The following is a 20,179-nucleotide window of genomic DNA, read 5'->3' on the forward strand; positions in this document are numbered from 1 at the left end:
CAATTAGCAGACTGGAGCTGGAAAAAAGAATTATGCCCACCTGTCCTCAACAGTTTCCTGTTTACTGGATTTATTGAGCCCATTCATCTTGACTGAAACATACATCTGGATATGCAGGACTGCTGCTTAATATGTGTGAAGCGGGGGATTTAAAAATCAATCATATTGAGGAGCAACTATTTTCAGTCCTTCACTCTTTCACATTTCTGCCTTTTCACTGTGTTCTCCAAGCTGTGAAAGCTTTTAATTTCAGTGTGTTTGACTGACACCCCAGAGGATGTGACTCATGAGTTAAGGGATGGACAGGAAGTGTTCAGTGGTTTCTCAGTAGGGATACATCTGTCCTGAGGCAATTCTCCTTTTTAAGTGGCAGGGGGCTTTAGTGGGAAGAAAGAAGGTTTTGACCAGGAATTATAAAGGGTATCTAGTAGAGGGTTCTAAGAAAAATGCTCACATAAATTCTTCTAATTCTGTGCTAACAGGGACTTGTCAGTGAGCATCCAAAGGTAAAGTTTGGCCAAGTTTGATCAGCACAGAGAGCAGAAAAGGATGTGGCAGCCCAGAGTGCCTTCTTTCCCCAAGTTTCTCTGGTTGGAAGAGCCACTTCTCTGGTCTTGACAAGAGGTCTAGAAAGAAAAAGACAGATTCTGCCTACACTAGAAATAAAGCTATGCAATATGCCTACGTTCTGACACAGAGCTCCATGGGCAGTTTTCTGTGGGCAATTTCTTATTCTTTCCTTGCTTCCTTATGCTGTTCTCTTTGTCATGGTGTCAAGATGTCCTGTGGATTTTATGACTTGAATTAGCTCATGCTAAGTAATTTACCTGAATGTTAACTATATAATAACACAGGGGAGGTTCAGGTTGGATATCAGGAAAAGGCTTCAGCCATGGGGAGGCTGGGCACTGGAACAGGCTCCCCAGGTCAGTGGTCATGGCTCCAGACTGCCAGAGTCTTAAAAAGGTCTATTGGTCAGTTTAATCCTACAGCCTAAGCTGACTAGAACAAGATATGTTGCAACTATAATGAGTCTATTTATTTCAGTGTATTCTTATTTATTTATCTTTCTGTTCCATGGGTTCAAACTCAGCTATAGCCCTAATCTATTTTATATGTGGTTTTCCCTGGCTTCAAAGTTTTGGTTCAGACCCCTAGGAAAGTGCAGAGAGTTTCTCCAGACAGAAATCCCTTCAGCTTTCTGATGTGTCATGGAAAGACTTTTTTTGGGTGCTCATATGTGGAGCCAGTGAAGCGTTTTGAAGCGTCCCTCACCTGCAGACCACTCTTCTGACTGCTTTGTGAGGGAGACGCTGGGTAAGGGATCTGTGAAAAGTAAAGCAGCTTGAAGCTTTTCTTGTGATCTTGCCAAGCGGGATAAATGGCTTCCCCATTTAAACAGGTCAGCCTCTAGGAGGTTTCTTTTCCAATTGGCTGCTGTGTTAGGGCACTCTGGGAAGACATTCTGTGATGTCTCGGAAAAGTTCAGAAAATGCATATAATGTTTCTCAGTGTTAAATTCTTTCATTACCATTGAAGGAACTTCTGGGATTTTGCTTTTTTATTAAAGAAGTCTACAGGTGTGTAGGAATCAAACTTCATAAGCTTATGAACTTGAAGCAAATGAACGCATTTCCTCCAGTTTCCTATGGCTCTAATCTCAATAGGCTTTGATAATATAAGAACAGGGAAAGGACAGCTTGTGGTAATGGACAGTTTAATCTCACCTGCCTGCTGTGAAATACACTGGTCGATCTAGAGAACTGCAAAGTATAAATTGCCTTTTTAATACTGATAAACAATAAAGGGGTAAACAAAAACTTAAGGAAATATTACATCCTAATTGTAGTTATCTGCTGGGATCAACAAATCTGGTTCATCCCACAGCTTCTGCTGTTTATTGAGTCTCTCAGCCCCACAGTAATTATTTCCTTAGCCCTTAGTTTGTTTGTGCTGTAACAATGGCTTGAGGATGAGAAATTCTGTCCATGTTTATTATGCAACCAAAGCAGCTGACCAGCTAAGTATCTGTCTGATTTTTTTTTATCAAGGAGTTTGTAAGCAAACTTATAATCTAAATGATGCCCTGATGTAATGTAAAGAAAGGGAGGTGATGGATAATCCTCTACCCCTCTCCATCCCATTCCTTACAAGTCAATAAGCTGCATTCCGTGCTACTTCAGGCTGTTTGCATGGAAAAGAGGTAAAGAGGGAATAGACTGAAATTATGTAACTTGTTTAATCGTAGAATTATAGGGCTGGCAGCAATGCTTCAAGTCTCCCTCACACCCAGCCTTTACTTGTGCCCTCAGAAGAAGCAGGATCCTTTCAGAAACTCCGAGCTGAGTCTCGCCTCTCTATCACAAGGCAGAGATGGATCTTACCAGATTTTCAGGCTGATCTGATGAAAGAGAGATGGAAAAATGCTACATCCTGTCAGTTTACAATCAGGCAGCCTCCAGGTGCCACAGCTTGGGAGTACAAACACCATGAAGAGCATCTGTTTGAGAAGATCTAACGCAGGGAAAGAGAATGAAATTGAGACTGGGCAGAATATCAGAGCAATGTTTCACAGCAGTGAGGACTACTGAGTATGACTGGGAAAACAGCAGAAATGATCTTAAGAGTGGGGTGATAACTATGAACCAACCCATGCACACTGCCCTGTAAAGGAGGAGGAGCTTGTTATCTGCCTGGTGGGGAAACTGTACATCAATTGGTTGTTTGCAGTCTAATGAAGGATCCAAGTGTGCTGCCCAAAGGTGGACATTTTCACTGATTTATGCCAGAGGAAGACTCCTGGTAGCACTTCAGCTCAGTCTGATTTCAGTGTGTTGCACTCATGTCTTATTCTAGTGAATTAGGCCAGAGTAGAGTCCTTTGTTAACATAGGGTGGTCAATTGTATTTTGCCTGTAAAGCTTTATTTTTTATGCCTTTTTCTCCTTTTGCTTCAGGATCCCAAGTCCCGAAGCATTTAGAAGAGCAGGCTCAGTTAGAAGCACTGTAAGGGCGGTGGAGATGTGTGGCTGCTTACAACTGTCATGGACAGATGTCATGGGAGCTCAGCATTTTGAACAAGAGACAGGCAGAGCTGTGCTGTCATGTCTAAGGAATATGATCCCCGTAAGAGGAATGATATCTGCTATCCTGTAGGGCATCATGTTGATGGGTGATGTTAGCCTCTGAACTGCTTTTCATGACACTTGAGTGGGTCACTGGTAGCTCCCCAAAGAATTAACTGCTGTGGTGAGGTGGGAAAAGATGTCTGACCTTGGATAGCTGGCCTTTGTGCCTCAAGCACAGCAGCTGGTGTCCTCCCTCTGCAATTGTTTTGTGGGAGTCTGGGAGGGCAGGCAGGCAGGCATGGAGACATCCCTTTCACAGAGCAGAAAGGGGCTTGTCTGGCTGTGCTTGTATGCTTGAAACGTGGAATGAACTTAAATATCCCCTTTAACTTTCTTAGAAGAAATCCCATTTGCATGTTACACCATTATTAGCAGAGGCAATGGGACAAACACTGGTATCCTGTTAATTATGGGCATGCTAATGATACATACTTCTGCAGTCAAATAGCTCTGTAATTCTATTTCCTGTCTTAATTTTGTGCTTTGCTGTTTGAAATGTTAATGAAGCCAGAATTCTCAAAGGTCATCCTCTGAATATATCGGCTTTTTTATTTTTTATTTTTTTATTTTTAATTTTGTTTCAGAACAATTTAAATGAGGTTTTGTTCTTAATGTTGCTAACAATGTTAACTTTTCTGTTTAATTAATGAAGGTGTAGGAATATGCCTTGGCCCTGGTCAGCGAGCTAAATGAGAACAGCTCTGTGTTCTTCTCTAAACCATTCCCTGCCATTTTCTGCCCTGATATGTGTCCTGTTGCCCTGTTTCCCCCAGCAGCCCCTGCCTCTTTCTCTTCAAAGATGACATGGAAGAATAGTTAAAGGAAAAAAGAAAAAGAAAAAACAAGAACAAAAAAAAAAACAACAGAAAAGTGCAAATTTAGCAGAACTGAGCATTGCATTTTCCACGAGGCCATTTATCATCCTCAGAAAGTTTAGGTTCTTCACAAATAATAAAGCAAAGAACTGGTAATTGCAGTTTTCGGCTAATTGGCAGAACTGTGTCATGCAAAAAGGAGAATTTCTACACTGCCTTTGCTGACGATACTTGAAGGTTGTTTTAAACTTTCTACTAAATTAAGTGATCGTCCCTTGTCCGGGTTCAATGTTAATCCAACAGGTGGGGTTTTCATTTGTTTTTAATACTCTTAGATGACGGGGAAGTGGCAAGTGTAAGAGGTTGTTTCCACCAACTCGATTTGTGTGATAAAGCTCTCCAGGTCTGTTGTATGCACCTTCATATTGTAAGCTAGGTTCTGCTTTCTTTTTCACTGGAAAGCAAATGGAAGCTCTGGGTTATTTGGTGCTTTTGTACATGACCATACAGCTTTTTGGTGCCTTAAATACCTCTCATGCAGCCAAAGCTTCTCAGTGGTTAGAAAATGCAGGAGCCGTTTGTCTGGCTTTTTTCAGTCTGAACTGCTGACAGTTTCCAGCTTTAGGAAGCTCTCACCTGGCTCCCAGTGTTTAAGTCTCTGATACAGTGGGGCTGAAAAGGAACTGGCCAGGGGGAGGATATGCAGGTATTTGTTTCTAATGAATTAATCGAAACTGGATCAGAAGAGAGTGGTGGAATTTTTAGCTAGCTAATCTATCAGCTGTACTTGCTTGTACCTACAAATCTGTGCATGAGAGGCAAGCCAAGAGCTTCTGCAGTAAACTTGCTATTTTTCACATATTTAGATAGCGTGATCATCCTGCATGTGGAGGGCAAATGTGTGAGTGGAATTTTACCTGCTTCTAATATAATCAACAGAGAGTTTGCTTACTTCTCTCATACAACGTGAAGGTGACTTTGGTCTACCTCTTACATTTCTCACTTTACAACTGAGATTGTCAGTGTCTTTTAGCTTCACAGCCTAGGGCTGGATAGTTCCTCAAATATTATTTTACAGCAAGTGTTTCCACCTACAGCGCTGAATTTGCATGTTAGAGCACTTCAAGGGCAGCTTCCCAGCCTACAGACCCTGCTGTTCAGGTAGATAGAGGACAGTTAATCAAGTGTCTGAATGGAGTTCAGCAAGCTTTGCACAGGTATTCCTGGTGTGTCTCAGTGTCAAAATGGGGCAGTATTTACCCTGTGGTGAACAACCCTGGATGCAGATATAACAGCTGCTTGGGGAGGAGTCTGTGGCATTTGTAGCTCAAGAACACCCACTAGCTTAAAACCAGGGTTGTGGCCACATAAACTTCTAATCTAACACAAATGGAGAGACTATAAGCCTCTTAAACCAGCTTTTCCTGGTTTGTGGACATCACTTGTCCATCAGCCATGGTAGTAGAACTGCCCCAAAACTGGGGAGGAGAACCATGCTACTGGTTAATGTCTCCTGCAACACTGCTGTTCTGGGGGGTGAGGCAGTTCGATTATCTGAATGCTTACTACACTGATATTGCCAACTTTTCTTTTTTTCCTCCACTATTATAGATCTAATCATAAAGTCCAGCTTGTACCCAAAGCACTAGCACATCCATCAAGACGCATTATGTTCTCTAGGGCTTTTTATTTTTATTTATTTTTTTTAAATAAAGACTGTATATTTGGCATTATATAAGAAATCAGTTTTGAGAGAAGATTGATGTTTTCAGCAGATTTTGGTATTTTATGATATTTACAAAGCCCAGAGAAGTGCAGAGGGAGAAAAATATGACTAACTTTTCTTGAGTACTCCAAATAGTTAAATTGAAGTGAAGCTCTTTGTTGTTCCCCAGCAAAACAAAAACAAAAGTCTCTTTTGTTTTGTGTGGTAATTATGGATTTTCATGAGCACTCCCTGGTAATCAGGTTTAATGACACCAAACCCAAATCACATTATAGTCATTTTCCAAGGCTGTGTTGGAGACATGCCACATTAACCCAAAAGAACAAAGCTTTCGACGACAAGAAGAGTAAAAAGACAAAGGGAAGCAGCAAAGAAGTAAGATTTTTCTTACCTGTGACTGTACCCTTTGCACAATGTGATGCTGCACTAGAGGAATAAGCACTGATAAAAATATTGGGGAAATAATGTTGTCCTTGGATATCTTGGGAATCTAAGGGATAAACTTGTGTAAGGATTTACTCTTAATTTTATCTTCTTTACTATCATGTCTATTTGATTAAGCTAATAAAAAAACCGTGCTGCAGGTTGCATTATGTTATTTTAATATGCTCTTTTTCTTCTTGCTTGCTAAGCCTGACTTAGCTCAGTTGTCGAGTGCCAAGGGTTATGGGTTAGACTGTTCTGTGAGCTCATGAGCTGCAGAAAAAGGTTGGGGCTTGGTGGGTTGGAGGAACTTTCTATAGGAAACTAATGGGGGAATCTCATGTCTGCTGTGATGAGTAATGCTTTAGCAGATGCGCATGAAATGATGGAAATAGATCAACTGTACCACCACATTGAGCACTGAAAATAATTTTGGAAAGCCTGTCTATCCAGGCTATCCAAATAAAAACTTGATAGGAATTTCATTGCTGAGCTGAGGAGGGGATGTGGTCAAGAAGTAGGTAACTTAAAATTCATACAGGGAGCATGCTTTAACATAAATGCATGTTTTGAGTTCTGGTAAGATATGAAGTGTGCACACTGGCACACTTGTATCCATTTTTCTATTATGTCATATGCACTTATTAGTGAAAACCTCCATGTAATTTTTAATATGTGCTGAGTGAGTAAGATAACTCTCAGTGTGAATTTTCCTGCACTATAACTTTTGCTTTCTGGCTTCCACAAAGCACCGTAAGGACTTCATCTGTAATTAGTGAGTTGTTCGCATTGCTGTAAAGTGGTAACCTGCTGTAGCTATTGTCTTCTTGGCTGTACACAACTTTCAAAAATATGGTCTAGGATGTCATTATTCTTTTCTTTGTGGTTCAGAAAAGGAATCCATTTTCTTTGATAAAAGACCCATTGATCTTTGTGATCTATAAATCATTCTTTCAAAAGAAGCCCTTTGAAATATCAATTCAAGGTATTCTCACAGAATATAACTTTATAGCTTTTTCTAGTGATGGAAGATAATCCTTGCGCCTATCAAAAAGGAAAATCCATACTATTTTTCATTGAATTTTGTGACTTTAGTTGAAGCTTTCTGAAGGCCCAACATTACCATCTCTAGCCTTGTATACCATATGAAGTCAAAGCCTTTGTGTCAAAACAGCATTTCCTTACCTCCAGCAGAGCTTGAGATAATTGAATTAAAAACAGGACTGTACAAAACAGCACTCCTTGCAGCACTGCAAAGGCTTAGCACCTTTCATGAGGAACACTTGTGCTGTGTGTGATTTCTTCCTATTTCTATTTTTATTTTATTTTATTTTATTTTATTTTATTTTATTTTATTTTATTTTATTTTATTTTATTTTATTTTATTTTATTTTATTTTATTGTCTTTTAAGGAACTGGTTTTCCATTACTGTAAACTGCTTTTAGGAGCCCTGATAAACTCTCTCCATAGGATGCGTTTCTTAGATGCCAGCTTGAAAGTGTCTTACATCCAGTGGAAATACCTGATCTTGCATAAACCTGTCCTGGACAAATCTGCCTCTACCAAGGCTACAGGCCAGGGTCTGCTAAGACTGTCGTATTTGGTGAAACAACTGGAGGGGAGGTGGTGAGTGAGTGGTGTCATCATGCTCTCACACCAGCTGTCAGTCCTGTAGCTATCAAGTTTTTTGGCATAAGGGTGCATTCATGTTTCTCCTTATGCAATAAAGGACTGAGACTTTTCTTTGTATAATCTGAAAACCATGGCCACATCTTCAAGGAAAGCACAATGTACGATAACAATGCTGGCTCTATTGCTAGTGGAGGCTAGAGAGCGGGCCTGGGGTGGCTGCCTTTCAGTGCTATAAGTAATGAGCAGTCCTTAAGTGAACAGTTTAGAATTCCTCAGAGACGTTCAGAAACCTGCTGCACAAACCAAGGAATAAACGCAATGCAGCTCTTTTACATAAATAATCCTTTCTGCTTCTAATCTTCTGATTTATTCCCGTGGTGGCATATTGTTTGTGGTGTTTATCTCAAGGGATTGCTATTGATCTCTATTGAAGTGCTGAGGAAATGCATTTATCTGCATGAACCTGTGTCACTGTAGAGGCGCTCTGTGTCTGAGTGTACAGTTCTCCTCTTCGTGGTGATCACGCCTTATCTTTATTTCTCTTTTCCCTCCTCAGTTTATCTTTTGGGTGGCTGGCGCAGAGCAGTGGAATGCTTGGTGTGGTTTGTGAAACTGATTTAGGAAGTCAGCAGTGCTTCTAGTCCAGATCTTACCTCTTCAGTCTGTGACCTGACTGTGGATATAATGTGATTTGGTTTGGTTTTATTTTAATAACTTTCTCACAGAGACATCTATACTTCAAGCATGTTCAGTGAAATTGGGGCACTCAGTAGAGGAGGGGAGAAGATGGTAGTGAGGAAATACTACCCAAACTGCATCCTTATTGAAGCTAAATAGGGTATTCCCAAAGGTTAAGAAAAGGACCAAGATCTGAAAGTAGCTGGAGTGCCATGCAGAAGGGGGAGGATTTTGTAGCAAATGTGTCCCTCTGTCTGTATTCTCCTCTGAGAATGTGAGGTCTGAAGGATTCTTCAAAGAGCAGAGCCTTCATCACAGGGTTGTCTCGTCTAAAACTGCAGAATAGAGTGAGAAACCTCTTAGGTCTGGTCCTCAAATGAGAAGATTAAAGAGAAAACCACACTTCTATTTTTGTTCATTTGTCCTTCAACATTAGAAACAAGGCAAATGTTAGATTTCTGTTAATTTTTTTTTTTTTTTCCTGTTATTTTTTTTTTTAACCTGGCTTGTATTATAGGAAATGTCAAGGTAACTGACCAAAGCTTTGGTATCATTCCTATGGGTTTTCCTGCCCCTTGAAAAAGGCAACTGAGCAGTTTTTGTGAGACCTAACATCCTGAAGGTCCAGATCCAGAGCAATCAGATATGTCTTTGCCCCATTGCACAGGCTGTCACAGCAGCTGGCTTCAGGGCCTTAGGCAAAAAAATCTCCTTGGTCTTCAGCAGGATGCTGTGGAAGGAGTCTGAACTCAGATGAGTTCCTTAAAATCACCTGTAGAGTTCTCCTTCACATTTCTGTAAGGAGTTCAGATGCCATTTCACTGTCTTCCTTGGGATAAGTCAGCTTTGCTGTGGAAATCAGTGAGGCAGGCCATATCCTTGCTAGTTGTTCTGCAGAACCAACCTGCTTGTTCCTGTTGGCTGGGTGAATGGGATTTTGGAAAGATGCTTTATGTCTTTGAAGTATTTTTCTGGTTAAATATTGTTAATCGTCAGAACTATTCAGTTCTTAAGGTAATTTGTGGGTTTCTTTTTTTCTTTCTTTTTTATTTTTTATTTTCTTTAAATCCATTAAAGGCATGAAGTGGAAAAAATTCTTTGGTTCAAGATTATTCAATGTAATTAGAACAGTGTCACTCATCTTAGTAAAATCCTCTATAAAAGTGTTTGTTTTTTTTTCCCGCTCTCGTTAAAACTTAAATCCATGATACATAGGAAAAGATACAAGTTATTGTTCATTTACTCTGTACCTCGCCATATAATATATTCCTAGAAATAGGAGGCTCTTGGTTTTAGTTTTATAAGTTGAATGCAGCTACTGCTACTATAGGTTGCTGCATGTATGGGAGGCCTGGAAGTGCTTTCTGCTGGTATCGGATTAACTACCTCTGTAATGTATGAAATCCTCATGTAAAGGATGGCTGTGCAAGAAGTGTGGCTGGGATGTGAAATATGGATTCACTGGACACCATTAGGTAAGGCAAGCTGCAACGTTATTATCTGCTTGTAGATTGTCTTTAATACCGGAATACATGTTGAGCATCCTTCTGGCCATCAACCAGATGCTGATTGTGACTTGCTGATTTCTCGATTCCAGCTTCAGCCATGACATTCCAGGCTATGAGGAATAAGTTACTCTTACTACCAGTGCTCGGGATGATAAAGAAACTGTTATTGTTTTTCTTCTTCTCTGCTTTTGTCTTTAATTTGATTGCATAAAACCTTATTTTTCATTTTCTATTTTGTTCCTGTAGATCTCATGGTTCAGTGGAAAAGAAATCATGGGATGCTGCTTCCTTCTGCAAGCTCATCACTTTAAATTTTGATCATTCGAGTTAGTATTATTTCAAGGACTGTTCATTAATTAGGATTTGGATTGCCAAATGTGACATTGTGCCTTGTGTAATCATGTATCAACATATCAATGACTGTGCTGTTCAGCAAACTCTAATAGCCATTTTGGGCAGATAAAAATTGCAATAGAAATTAAAAGCAGATTTAAGTAGTTTTATGCTTATGCTTTATGCTTATGGCTGCATATATCTAAATTTTCCAAGGGTTTCATTTGATTATTCTGGACTCATCTATTATTATTGAAAGATTTTTTCCCCCCTTTTCTATGCTTCTCATGACTTTTTTTTTTTTTTTTTTTTTTTTTTTTAAGTATCACAATTTGTTCCTCTCTGTGTGTGATGAAGAGACCTCCTCCTAGTTTTCTTCACAAAAGTTTGGCTTGCTCTCCACTTGAATCCTAGGAATGAATTTCATTTGTACCCTGAAGATCCATAATCATTCTTTGTCTACATAGCTCACACCCTGTCAGAGGCTGCTGTTTCTTACAAATTGCTGAATACCTGCAGTGTTTTGCCTTCTTTCTGTTTGTAATGATTGTGTAACAGTTTCCACCATTCCCTAAGTGCTATTACTGTAGTCTGTTCTCAGTTTGCTGTGCTCAGTCTTGCACTTCAACAAGCCTTTGATATTTCCAGTTGTCCCATGTGAAGTCTCCAACAGGCCTGATTTTACCTACCAAATACCCATTTTCCTTGGCTTTGTGAGTTACCACTCATCTGACAGTCTCTTAGATGGAACTCTATCCCTGTTCCTTAGTGAGGTTGGTGCACCTGGCTGGATTGCCAAAGAAGTTTAAAATTAAACTATTATTTGGAGACATTTCTCCCCCTGTGCCATAAACTGAGGTTTCCCGTGAGCCCATGAGAGGTTATTAACAACAGGCAGTCATGGAAAAGTCTGTTTCGCAGGACACAAATAAGTTCTATGAAATATAGTCCAGTACATTATTATTACTGTGGAGCAAAGGAATCAGGTTTTATTTGTATGATCTGGAAGCTTTGGTTTTTGGCTGGATAGAATGACTGGAAGATACTGGGAGAAGCTAAATACCAGTAATAAACACTCTTCTTTAGTGCTTTGAGCTTGTATTATATTTTTCTGTATGTTTGTCTGTTTGATATGATTGTCATAACTCAAATCCATTTGTTCTTAGGTGTTTAGGAACTGCTGTGAGCAGCTACAAGTATCATCCATTTATTTGCTCTCCTACAGGAAGATGTGTAAGAATACGAAGTTGCCCGAAAGAGACCTTTCCTGAAGTACTGATTTTGGTTCTCACTCTACAATGTGACAAAGCCACCTTCCTAAGACCTTCATCTACAGGTAATATAACATCAGCTGAGTCCATGGTGCTGCTGTTAGATGCAGCCAAATTGAAAATGTATCATAACTAACAATGCACATTGTACATCAGCATACTGAATACATGCATATGACACAGTCTGTAGCTTGGGATCTCTGGATTCCACAGGTTGGAGTATTGGGCACCATCACAGGTTGTTTACTCACCTGTATGTAATGTATGCTCACTATTTAGCAAATATGATAAATCTGGTATCAAGTTCAATGATATGGTTGGTTGAGGGAATCAGGCTCAAAGAAGAAGAAATGGTATCAAAACCAGCTGTATTCTGAAGTGCTTTTGGGGTCCTACAGTTGATAGTTTCTGAAGTGCCCAAGCAGCAGGTTGTTTTTGTTTACTTTAAAGCTTGTTGCCTTCTGATTATTTTCTTTCTCTGGTCACTTTTTCTTAAAGGGAAATAATCTGAGTACCAGGTTTACCCACTGTATTTGTTTGTGCTTAGCTTCTTTGCCTTGTTCATGTCTTTGCTTGAGGGGAATGTTGTCTTTGGACTGACTAGGTACTTAGATATTTCTCCTATGTTAGACAAAATATTGTATCCTTTACAGGGTGGGGAGTGCTACCATTTAAGACGATGGAATCAGTCTGTTCCAAAACTGTTTTATGTGCATTAGGATCGTTAAAGAAGTTTTTTTTTCTGTTGCTATGACCAAACTGTTTCGGTAGCTTTGGACCATTTGCATCCTCATCTTTGTATATTGTCATTCTGAAGTCAGTGTTTTCTACTGCAACACTGGAGCTCTTACAGATTTTGTATTGAGAAACTCTTCCTCAGTCTGGGAACGTATTTCTTGTACAGTCCAAATTATATTCACAAATAACTTGCCTTTGTGCGAGCCCCTACCACCTCCGTGCCTCAGCATGCACCGTACTTTTACAGGATGAATACATTAAAATGCTTAGGCATTCACGGCTGACATTTGTTCTGTTTAATTGAAATAATTTCATCACCTTCTAAACTAAGCTTTTATGACACATCAAAACTTTGGAACATTCTCTTTTCAATTATTTATAAGCCTTACAATATATTTCTAAATTTCTAGTTTAGTTGTCTCAAATCATGTTTTTATGTTTTCTCATAACAGCCTGCTCTTCATCTTAAGAATGCTGTCTAACCACTAGCTTTCTAGAAAATGTGTCTCCTATGAGCTGTAGGATGAATACACAACACAATCCACTCCATTAAAATGCACACACCATAACAATGCTAAGCTTTTGATGCAGGAGTGCTTTCAAGAAACCCGTGTTTCTTTGTGCTATAACATGTCCATTGCTGAAAGTGGTCTAGTACCTAGAGCTGCCTAAATGAAGATTGTGTTGTAGCTCGACTATATTACAATGACAGTAAATGAAGGACATATTTTGTATTCACTTACCGTGTTTTTTTTTCCAATTTACTGAAATCATGGAAGTATTTATGGTTAGGTTACCTTAACTGAATGGTATATAAGCCCACTATATGGTGGTACATCTATTCTAAGAGTCTGTAATTGAATAAAGTAGGAAAACAGGGTAAGAGTTTATTGACAGAAGAGTGGTTCTGTGTTCACAGACTTCTGCACCATCTTGTCTTATTAACTGAAATGTTGTTTCCCTAGCATATAGCTGTTCTATGGTTGTCTTAATCATTTTGCTCTGTAGCCTCTAACAGCACCCTCAATGTGCTATTAGCAGCAGGGTCGTTCTGTAAATGAATAAGACAAAATATCTGTTTTTTTTCCTTTTTCCGGTGAAATTTCTCTGCCTACACAAGTTCTGTGTCCCTGGGAGCTGCAAGGAGTCAATCTTTGGTTCAGGTTGGGAGGAGTTTTATTTCTTTTTTTTTCTTCCTCCTTTTTAAATGTAGTTCAGCCAGCCACTTGGAAGGTGAAGATAAGATAGCACTGAGGTTGTCTGCAGACTCAAGTCACGAGGACTTGTAGGCTTCTCTCTCTGCTCACAATATAGTGTTGCAGTGGGCACTTCTTGGGATCCATGATGAAGGTGTATATTTGATTCTAGTTTCAGTGCTTTTCTCTTGGTTTCTGAAGCTGTGTTCTTGCTAAGCAGGAAGGTGTTTTTGTAGTGTTAGAATTAGCAATCAGTGTTGGAACTAATACCTTTGCTGTGAGCTGGGCAAGAGCGCTTCAGAAATAGCGCGTGGTTGTCATTAAATGCAGTGAAATGCGGCAGTGTCTTCTAAAAAAATTAACTTCCAGGATTTCCTGTGGAGCTGACTATTTTCTTGATCTTCATGTAAGTGCTCAGAATTAGTGCTCATAAAAAGATTTTAGTACTAATCCTCCTGTAGGTTCCTTTGAAATACAGTGTTAACTTTTTTTTTCTTTACTCCCGTAAAAGTTCTTAATGTGCCTCCTACGCTTCTTTCAGTGAACACACAGCCTCTGATTTATTAATGCACAACGTGTCCCAGAAATCAGTTTAACTGATTCCCATCCATCATTCAGTACCATTTCTTCTATTATGTTGCAGAGCGGGTGTCTTTGAAGCCCTATTTTGTATACACTGGGTGATAGTTCCGTCTAACTTTTCTGAAAAAGAGATAGAACTCACCAGTTTTATTATTTATGATTGAAGGGTGCATTAGTAAGAGCAGAGCCAGAAACCTACTTTCCATAAAAATGTTGAATACTGTTTTTCAGAAGCTGCCTTTCATTTACGCTTCTTAAGTTTTAGGAAATAAATTTAATGATCAAGAAAGGACTGACAGCACCAGTTCAAACAATGTTTAAGGCCAGGTCTGTGTACAAAAGCAAGGTCTGCAATCATACATTGTGCATTACGAATTAATCTAAACCGGAAATGTTATTTCTTGAAGGCCTGGAGCAAAGACGATATTTATTCCAGGCAAGTACCTTCTGTTCTGCCATGTTGTGTCTGTCCATTGCTCTTAGCTGCCTGTCATCTCTGCTGAATGCAAAATACATTGATTGTCACTTCTGCCCTCTGACATTATTGAAGCCTAAATAGAAGGATGTAGAGCTAGTATTTGTTATGCTACATCAGCCATAACATACTTCCTGTACCAAAACAGTCTCGTAGTCTCTGATGTTCAAAAGTAAGCAATGTCAGGGAAACAAAGACAAGCCCATCACTTGGGGACTTGTTTTATTAGCCTCCTCTAGCTAAATACTCCCTGACCTACATCTGGAGCTTGTCTGCAATTAGGAAATAACTATGTCTGCTGTGTTGAGCAAATCAGGAGAGAAGCTCTCAAAACAAGTGAGCAGTGGGTTATACCTAAGCTGGGGATATTTAAGGCAGAATCCTGAAGTTCACATTCAAGCACGGAAAGTGAGTGACGTGGTAACTTTCTGGTGCGCAATCCTACACCCTGGTCAGAAAGGTGACTGAAAGCAGCCCTCTGTGGGTTTGCTGATGGAAAAGCTGAGTTACCAGACTTTGATCCATAATCAGCACCATTATTCAATGAGACGGTTGGGATGGCCCATGTTAGAGTCAGGCAGTCTCTAATCTTTAAGTAGGAAGTTTGCAAAGCCTTGGATCAGTTACATTCTGAGTAGGAATAAGCTCTGTTTTTTTGTGGGGATTGAATATCAGTAAGACTCCAGCAGCAGGGCTCCCCTTTGCTCCCACAGTGAGGTGGTGTCCACAGCTCTGTACCTTTTCCCACATTTCATGGTGTCAATGTGGAGTTTTTAACAATCAGCAGCACTTAAGTTAGCTAAGAGGCAGGCAGTGTGTTGGCACTGCCAAGAATGTCAGCAAGCAGTTTGTGGCCACCCCACATAATTGACACATCAGTGCGTTATTCAGAGTTTGCTCCGTACAAACTGTTAAACAATGAGTTAGGATTGCCAGCAAGGATAGTCAGTTTGGGAGTATGAAAATGTGTGCATCAGCATCTCTAAAATAAGAGAAGAAGAAGCAGCTTTGAGTCTGGGAAAGATTTACAGGTAGGCAGCACCCACTTGCTTTAATTAAGACTGAAAGAGAAGAGCTGAAGGTGACCTGTAGGGGTATAAATGAAGCTGGTGTGTGTAGTAGCAGAATAGGGATTAAAAGACCTGAGGAAGGGAACTGACTATCAGTGTTTGCTAGTGAGGAAGAGGAACCTGCAGCTTTTGGATGAGTACAGAGCTCTTCACTATTCAGTAAGAACCCAAACAGATTGAATGCAGTTTCCTCCTTTCTGACTAAACAAAGACTGATGGAATATTACAATAAACTTCAGCCTTTTACTGCTTTAGTCAGTATAAAATTATAGAGAACAGGTCATCCCTGTGAGTGCAGAGGAAATAGGTCAGGGGTAAAGCATATGAACAACAGCATCTCCATTTTCATAAGATATATTATTCCTGTTTTGAGGCAGATTCTGGTCTTTGTGAAGTGCCAGAGGGCATCTGTTGTGAACTCTGGAACAGGTAGATGAATGGTGGCTGAATTTAACTAATATAAGGAAGCCTTCATTAACTAATGAACTGAATAAGTACAAAGAGAAACTGAGCTTGAATAACTCAGCTTCTCCTCTGAAAAGAAGAACAATGGCATGGAAATCAAATAACATACTCCTTACGTGGGAATAAATTTCTGGCCAATCAGTCCTTGATTTGTTTTCCAGGTTGTACCCGTGCTGGCAAGCTTCATTTCTCATGAGTTGCTGGTAGTTGCTGGCTCTGGGATTCGTGGGTGGTTTATGCCAGAAGGTGAGTCCCAGTCTTGGCATTTGAGCTCTGTGTTCCACATGCAATGTAGTTGTCAGCATTTGGGCTCATGACCTTATTCTGACTGACATATCCTGTCCTATGCCCTGGAAAACCCATATGTGCACAATCCACTGTCAAACAGAGTTCATAGAGAGGACACGTTATTCATATAAACCTTGTTTTGAAATCTTTGGTCTTTGCCCTTTACCTGTTTATCTGTAAGTTTATTTACAAGACTGCTCTGTGTCCATTTGTGTCTAGATGATAAGTGACAAAATTAGATCTCACTTAAGGCTTACACTTGTTTACTTCTAGAAGATGGTGTGATATAGGTGCTAGGAGAGGTGAATCTATTGCAAAACAAAACAAAAATATTTCATTCAAAATTGAGCTTAGATACTTTCTTCTTGTAGTTCAGACTCTTTTACAAGGAATACAAATATGCAATCAGGTAATAGTGCAATCAGTGTCCTAATCAAAGTCAGGGGTCACTTGCTAGATGATCTCTTCGTTTGACACAAGTAGTAGGTGGCCAGATAGATAGTAGAGGACAGACAATTGCTATAGATAAAGAAACAATACAACCAAAATCAATTCAAACTTTTTTACTCTTATGACAGCAATATGAGTCATGCTGAAAAAACCTTCACAGCACACCTTTGTTTTTTTTTTTTTCCCTGGTAAATGTTTCAAAGGCTGAATATGAAATTTGGGTACAATTATTATTCCATTAAAAATAAAGATGTACTGCATCTGATTTCACTGTGTATCCAAACAGTTTTTAACATTTTTTTTTTTTTTCCAGAACAAAATTGCACCAAGTAAATTTGTGCTAGAAACTTGCACTTTACACAGGAAAGAAACATTATTTTCTGGGCTGAGTGTACAGATGCTGCTGCTTTGGTACACGTGAAGTTCTTTTGTGTTTTATAGTCAAGTGTGTGATTTTTTTTTTTTCCACGTGGATGTACTTTTCTTTTGAAATGCCATAAAAATGTATTTTCTCCGCTTCCAAACAAAGATCAACAAGTATGTGATGCACTGACATGTCAGCAGTTACACAGGATAATTTTCCATGAAAAGAATGCTAATTAACTTGAATCAAAATGAATTTGAACTAGAACTTGCCTTCTGGTGGGTGAAGCATGTAACAAAAGTAATAGCCTATGAAAAAATGGGACACGTGTATGAAGGTTTTTCTTTTGTGGTGTGGCACTCAGGAAAATACTCTTCATGTTGTGGAATTTCACGGTGCAGTGGTTGGTAAGTTTCTCTCTATTTCATTCCCCATAGATACTCTTGAAGCAGAACTGCTGAGTCACAGCCTGCACCAGTGACGGAGCTCCTGGTGGGAAGGCAGGGCCTACCCAGGGGAGCTTAAGTGCATGTAATGTGTCTGAGTGATTGGAAGGGCTGGAGCCAAGATCTACCCTTTCCAACACCTCATTTGAGGGTTGGTGGTGAAGGTGAGGATATCTTGTTGGAGATTCCTGTATACCTGAGGCCTTCTCAAAGTAAGTAGCTACTTTTCTTTATTTCTGTGTCTGTTGTGTTTGAGCAAATCCTCACTTGTTGCAGCCTGTGATCTTGCTCCTCTGCTGTTGTAGTTGTGCTTTCTGTTGTGTTACAGCCCTAAATTGTGCTCTTAGTCTGTGGTAGCTCTATGGGCTTTTTCCAGACCTTATTTAAAAACAAATGGAAAATGGGCAAAGTGGGTGTGAGAGTCAGACGAAAAAGTTTGGGTTTCACAGTGTCAACAACATGTATTGCCTCCTTTGGATTCCTTGACAGGTGACAAAAGATCAGAATTTCTATATTCTTCGCTGCACTATTTGTTACAAGGCTATACTACAAAAGGAGAACTGTGGTTTCTTTTTCCTATTTCCATTTCTTTTCTTCCTGTTCATTAAACTTCTCTTTGTAGAACATAGTTTATCAACTGGATGTATATGAAAGGATGCAGCCTTTTCAGCCAGAAATTTGACTCAAGCACTGCTGTTGAGAGGAGAATGCCAGTTGTGCTTGACAACTTAGTACTCTGTTGAGTGTGGAGTAGCTTTTGATTAGTTTTAGTTTTAATGTAGGCATTCTGCAGGTGAGAGGAGGTTCATGTAGAATCAAGGTAAATGTTTTTGAAAGGCTGTTTCATTTGCTCAAGCAGCAATAATAAACTTGCAATTGTTGCATATATATTTCTAGGCAAGTCAGTAATTTGCTTCCAAAGTGATTTGGTTATGTTTGGCCACTCGTAATGAAAAGCCTTATTCTGATTAATCTACAGCACATGTCAATTAATCTCTTGTGTAAGACTGAACTATAGTGCCTAATGTGGTTCTTCAAAGTGATAACCCTCTTATGCTTTGCTAAAAAAGTACTTGTCTTTGCAGTTCTGAAATAGATTAAATTAAATTTCACATTGTTGCTGTGAAGAGAGGAGGTAGGAAGAGCCCAGTCTCATAGAATCATAACTGGAAAGCAGTTTTGCTCTTCCTGAACACTCTTGTAACCTCACTGTACTAACGTATGGGCAGAACCTAAAGGAAATGACATAAAATCCAATTTAACTTCAGACTCTTTCATTTTATAAGCAAGAAGAATTTGTGAATCTGCATAGATGCAATTGAACAAAATATGTAATGCAAGCCCTTTTTCATTGACTTAATTTAACCAATTTCAGCCACGTGTCAAATCACATGAGGGGGATGCTCTAGAAACTAGTAAAGTCACAAACCTCTTAACTAATCTTGTTGATGCTAATTTAAATTCTTGTAATAAATTTCTATTATAAAAATATCAGAGGGAAATAGGAAATGCTGGTACATAATGCTCAGGAGATATGAAAACTAGTCTGATTGGCTGGGAAACTTGTGCCTTTCAAAATTCCACACTTACGAGCAGTCCTATGAATGTTCTGGTCAGTTGCTGGCATTTAATGAAACCTGCAGAATTCATGGCATCTCTAAGAGTCCCACATTGCATTAGTTGATGATGGGGCTTGGGCCAACAGGCTCAGTGTCTCTGGATGATGGATCTCAGGTTGAAAATCACTGTGCTCGCTCACCCTTCTGATCATCCTGGACGTCAGATTCATGGGAAATCAAAGTTGCTTTGTTATGCTCATTTCTGAATGGAAACGCTTTGCATGCCTCTCATGTCTACATCTGGGCTTTGGGTCAGATGCTTTGCACACTCAAGATTTCATTCAGTAGCTGTGGCAGAGTGCATCATGTTAGGTTTTCATTCGTCAGTCCTGGGTGCTTGAAACTGTAAGGAAGAGCCATTCTCACAATATGAGTGAGAAACCTGAAGTTGTGGGGTCCTCAGCGCATCAGCTGCAGCTGACTAGCTAGTTAAAGATAATCTGGTCTTTCTAATTTAAAAATGTAGTGTAAGATGATAAGTTAAAGGGAACACTGTTACGGTTGTACATGACGCTAGAATAGATTTGTCCTCAGTGCTGTTACAAAACAAGTCTCCACAAACAAATTTTAGTGTCTCATTAAAGACTGCTTTATTGAGAGCATAGTGAACAATGGATATTTAAGGTTATTTTTTGAGAGCAGAAATTATTTACGTTTAAAGAAAACTTTGACTTTATTTCTTGACCATCTTAAGCTATAAATCTTAAGCTGTGTTTTACTTGCTCTGTTATTACCAGAAATGCAGTGTAGTAAAACATGAAGTACTCAAAAAAAACCCCGCAAACATTATTGAAGTCTTATTTGGGCACTTAATGTTGAAACATCTTTACTACCAGTTTATAGACACTTAAAATATCATTGTCCTATAAGGTCAATTGCTCTTGCAACTTCACTAGTGGCAGTTACACTGCCTACCCTGTATTGCATTAAACCTTTGTGTACTTATTTAGAGTCATGTGCTTCTTCCACTTT

The 20,179-nt window shown here is 39.4% G+C and overlaps 1 protein-coding gene across 2 annotated transcripts in view; it reads left to right on the forward strand.

Moving 5' to 3' along the window:
- The first annotated feature begins 11,472 nt into the window (after nucleotides 1–11,472).
- LOC146760331 (receptor-type tyrosine-protein phosphatase T-like) overlaps nucleotides 11,473–20,179 on the forward strand; it is a 172,801-nt gene continuing 164,094 nt past the window's right edge. For both annotated transcript variants that reach the window (XM_085551528.1, XM_085551527.1), the window contains exons 1-3: nucleotides 11,473–11,579; nucleotides 16,202–16,286; nucleotides 17,580–17,800. In XM_085551528.1, coding sequence (XP_085407654.1) covers nucleotides 17,677–17,800 — 124 coding nt within the window. In that variant the 5' untranslated portion in view covers nucleotides 11,473–11,579; nucleotides 16,202–16,286; nucleotides 17,580–17,676. The remainder of the gene's footprint in view (nucleotides 11,580–16,201; nucleotides 16,287–17,579; nucleotides 17,801–20,179) is intronic.

Source organism: Coturnix japonica, chromosome 6, assembly GCF_054131305.1.
Source record: "Coturnix japonica strain WE chromosome 6, WE-NBRP24, whole genome shotgun sequence".
NCBI lineage: Eukaryota > Metazoa > Chordata > Aves > Galliformes > Phasianidae > Coturnix > Coturnix japonica.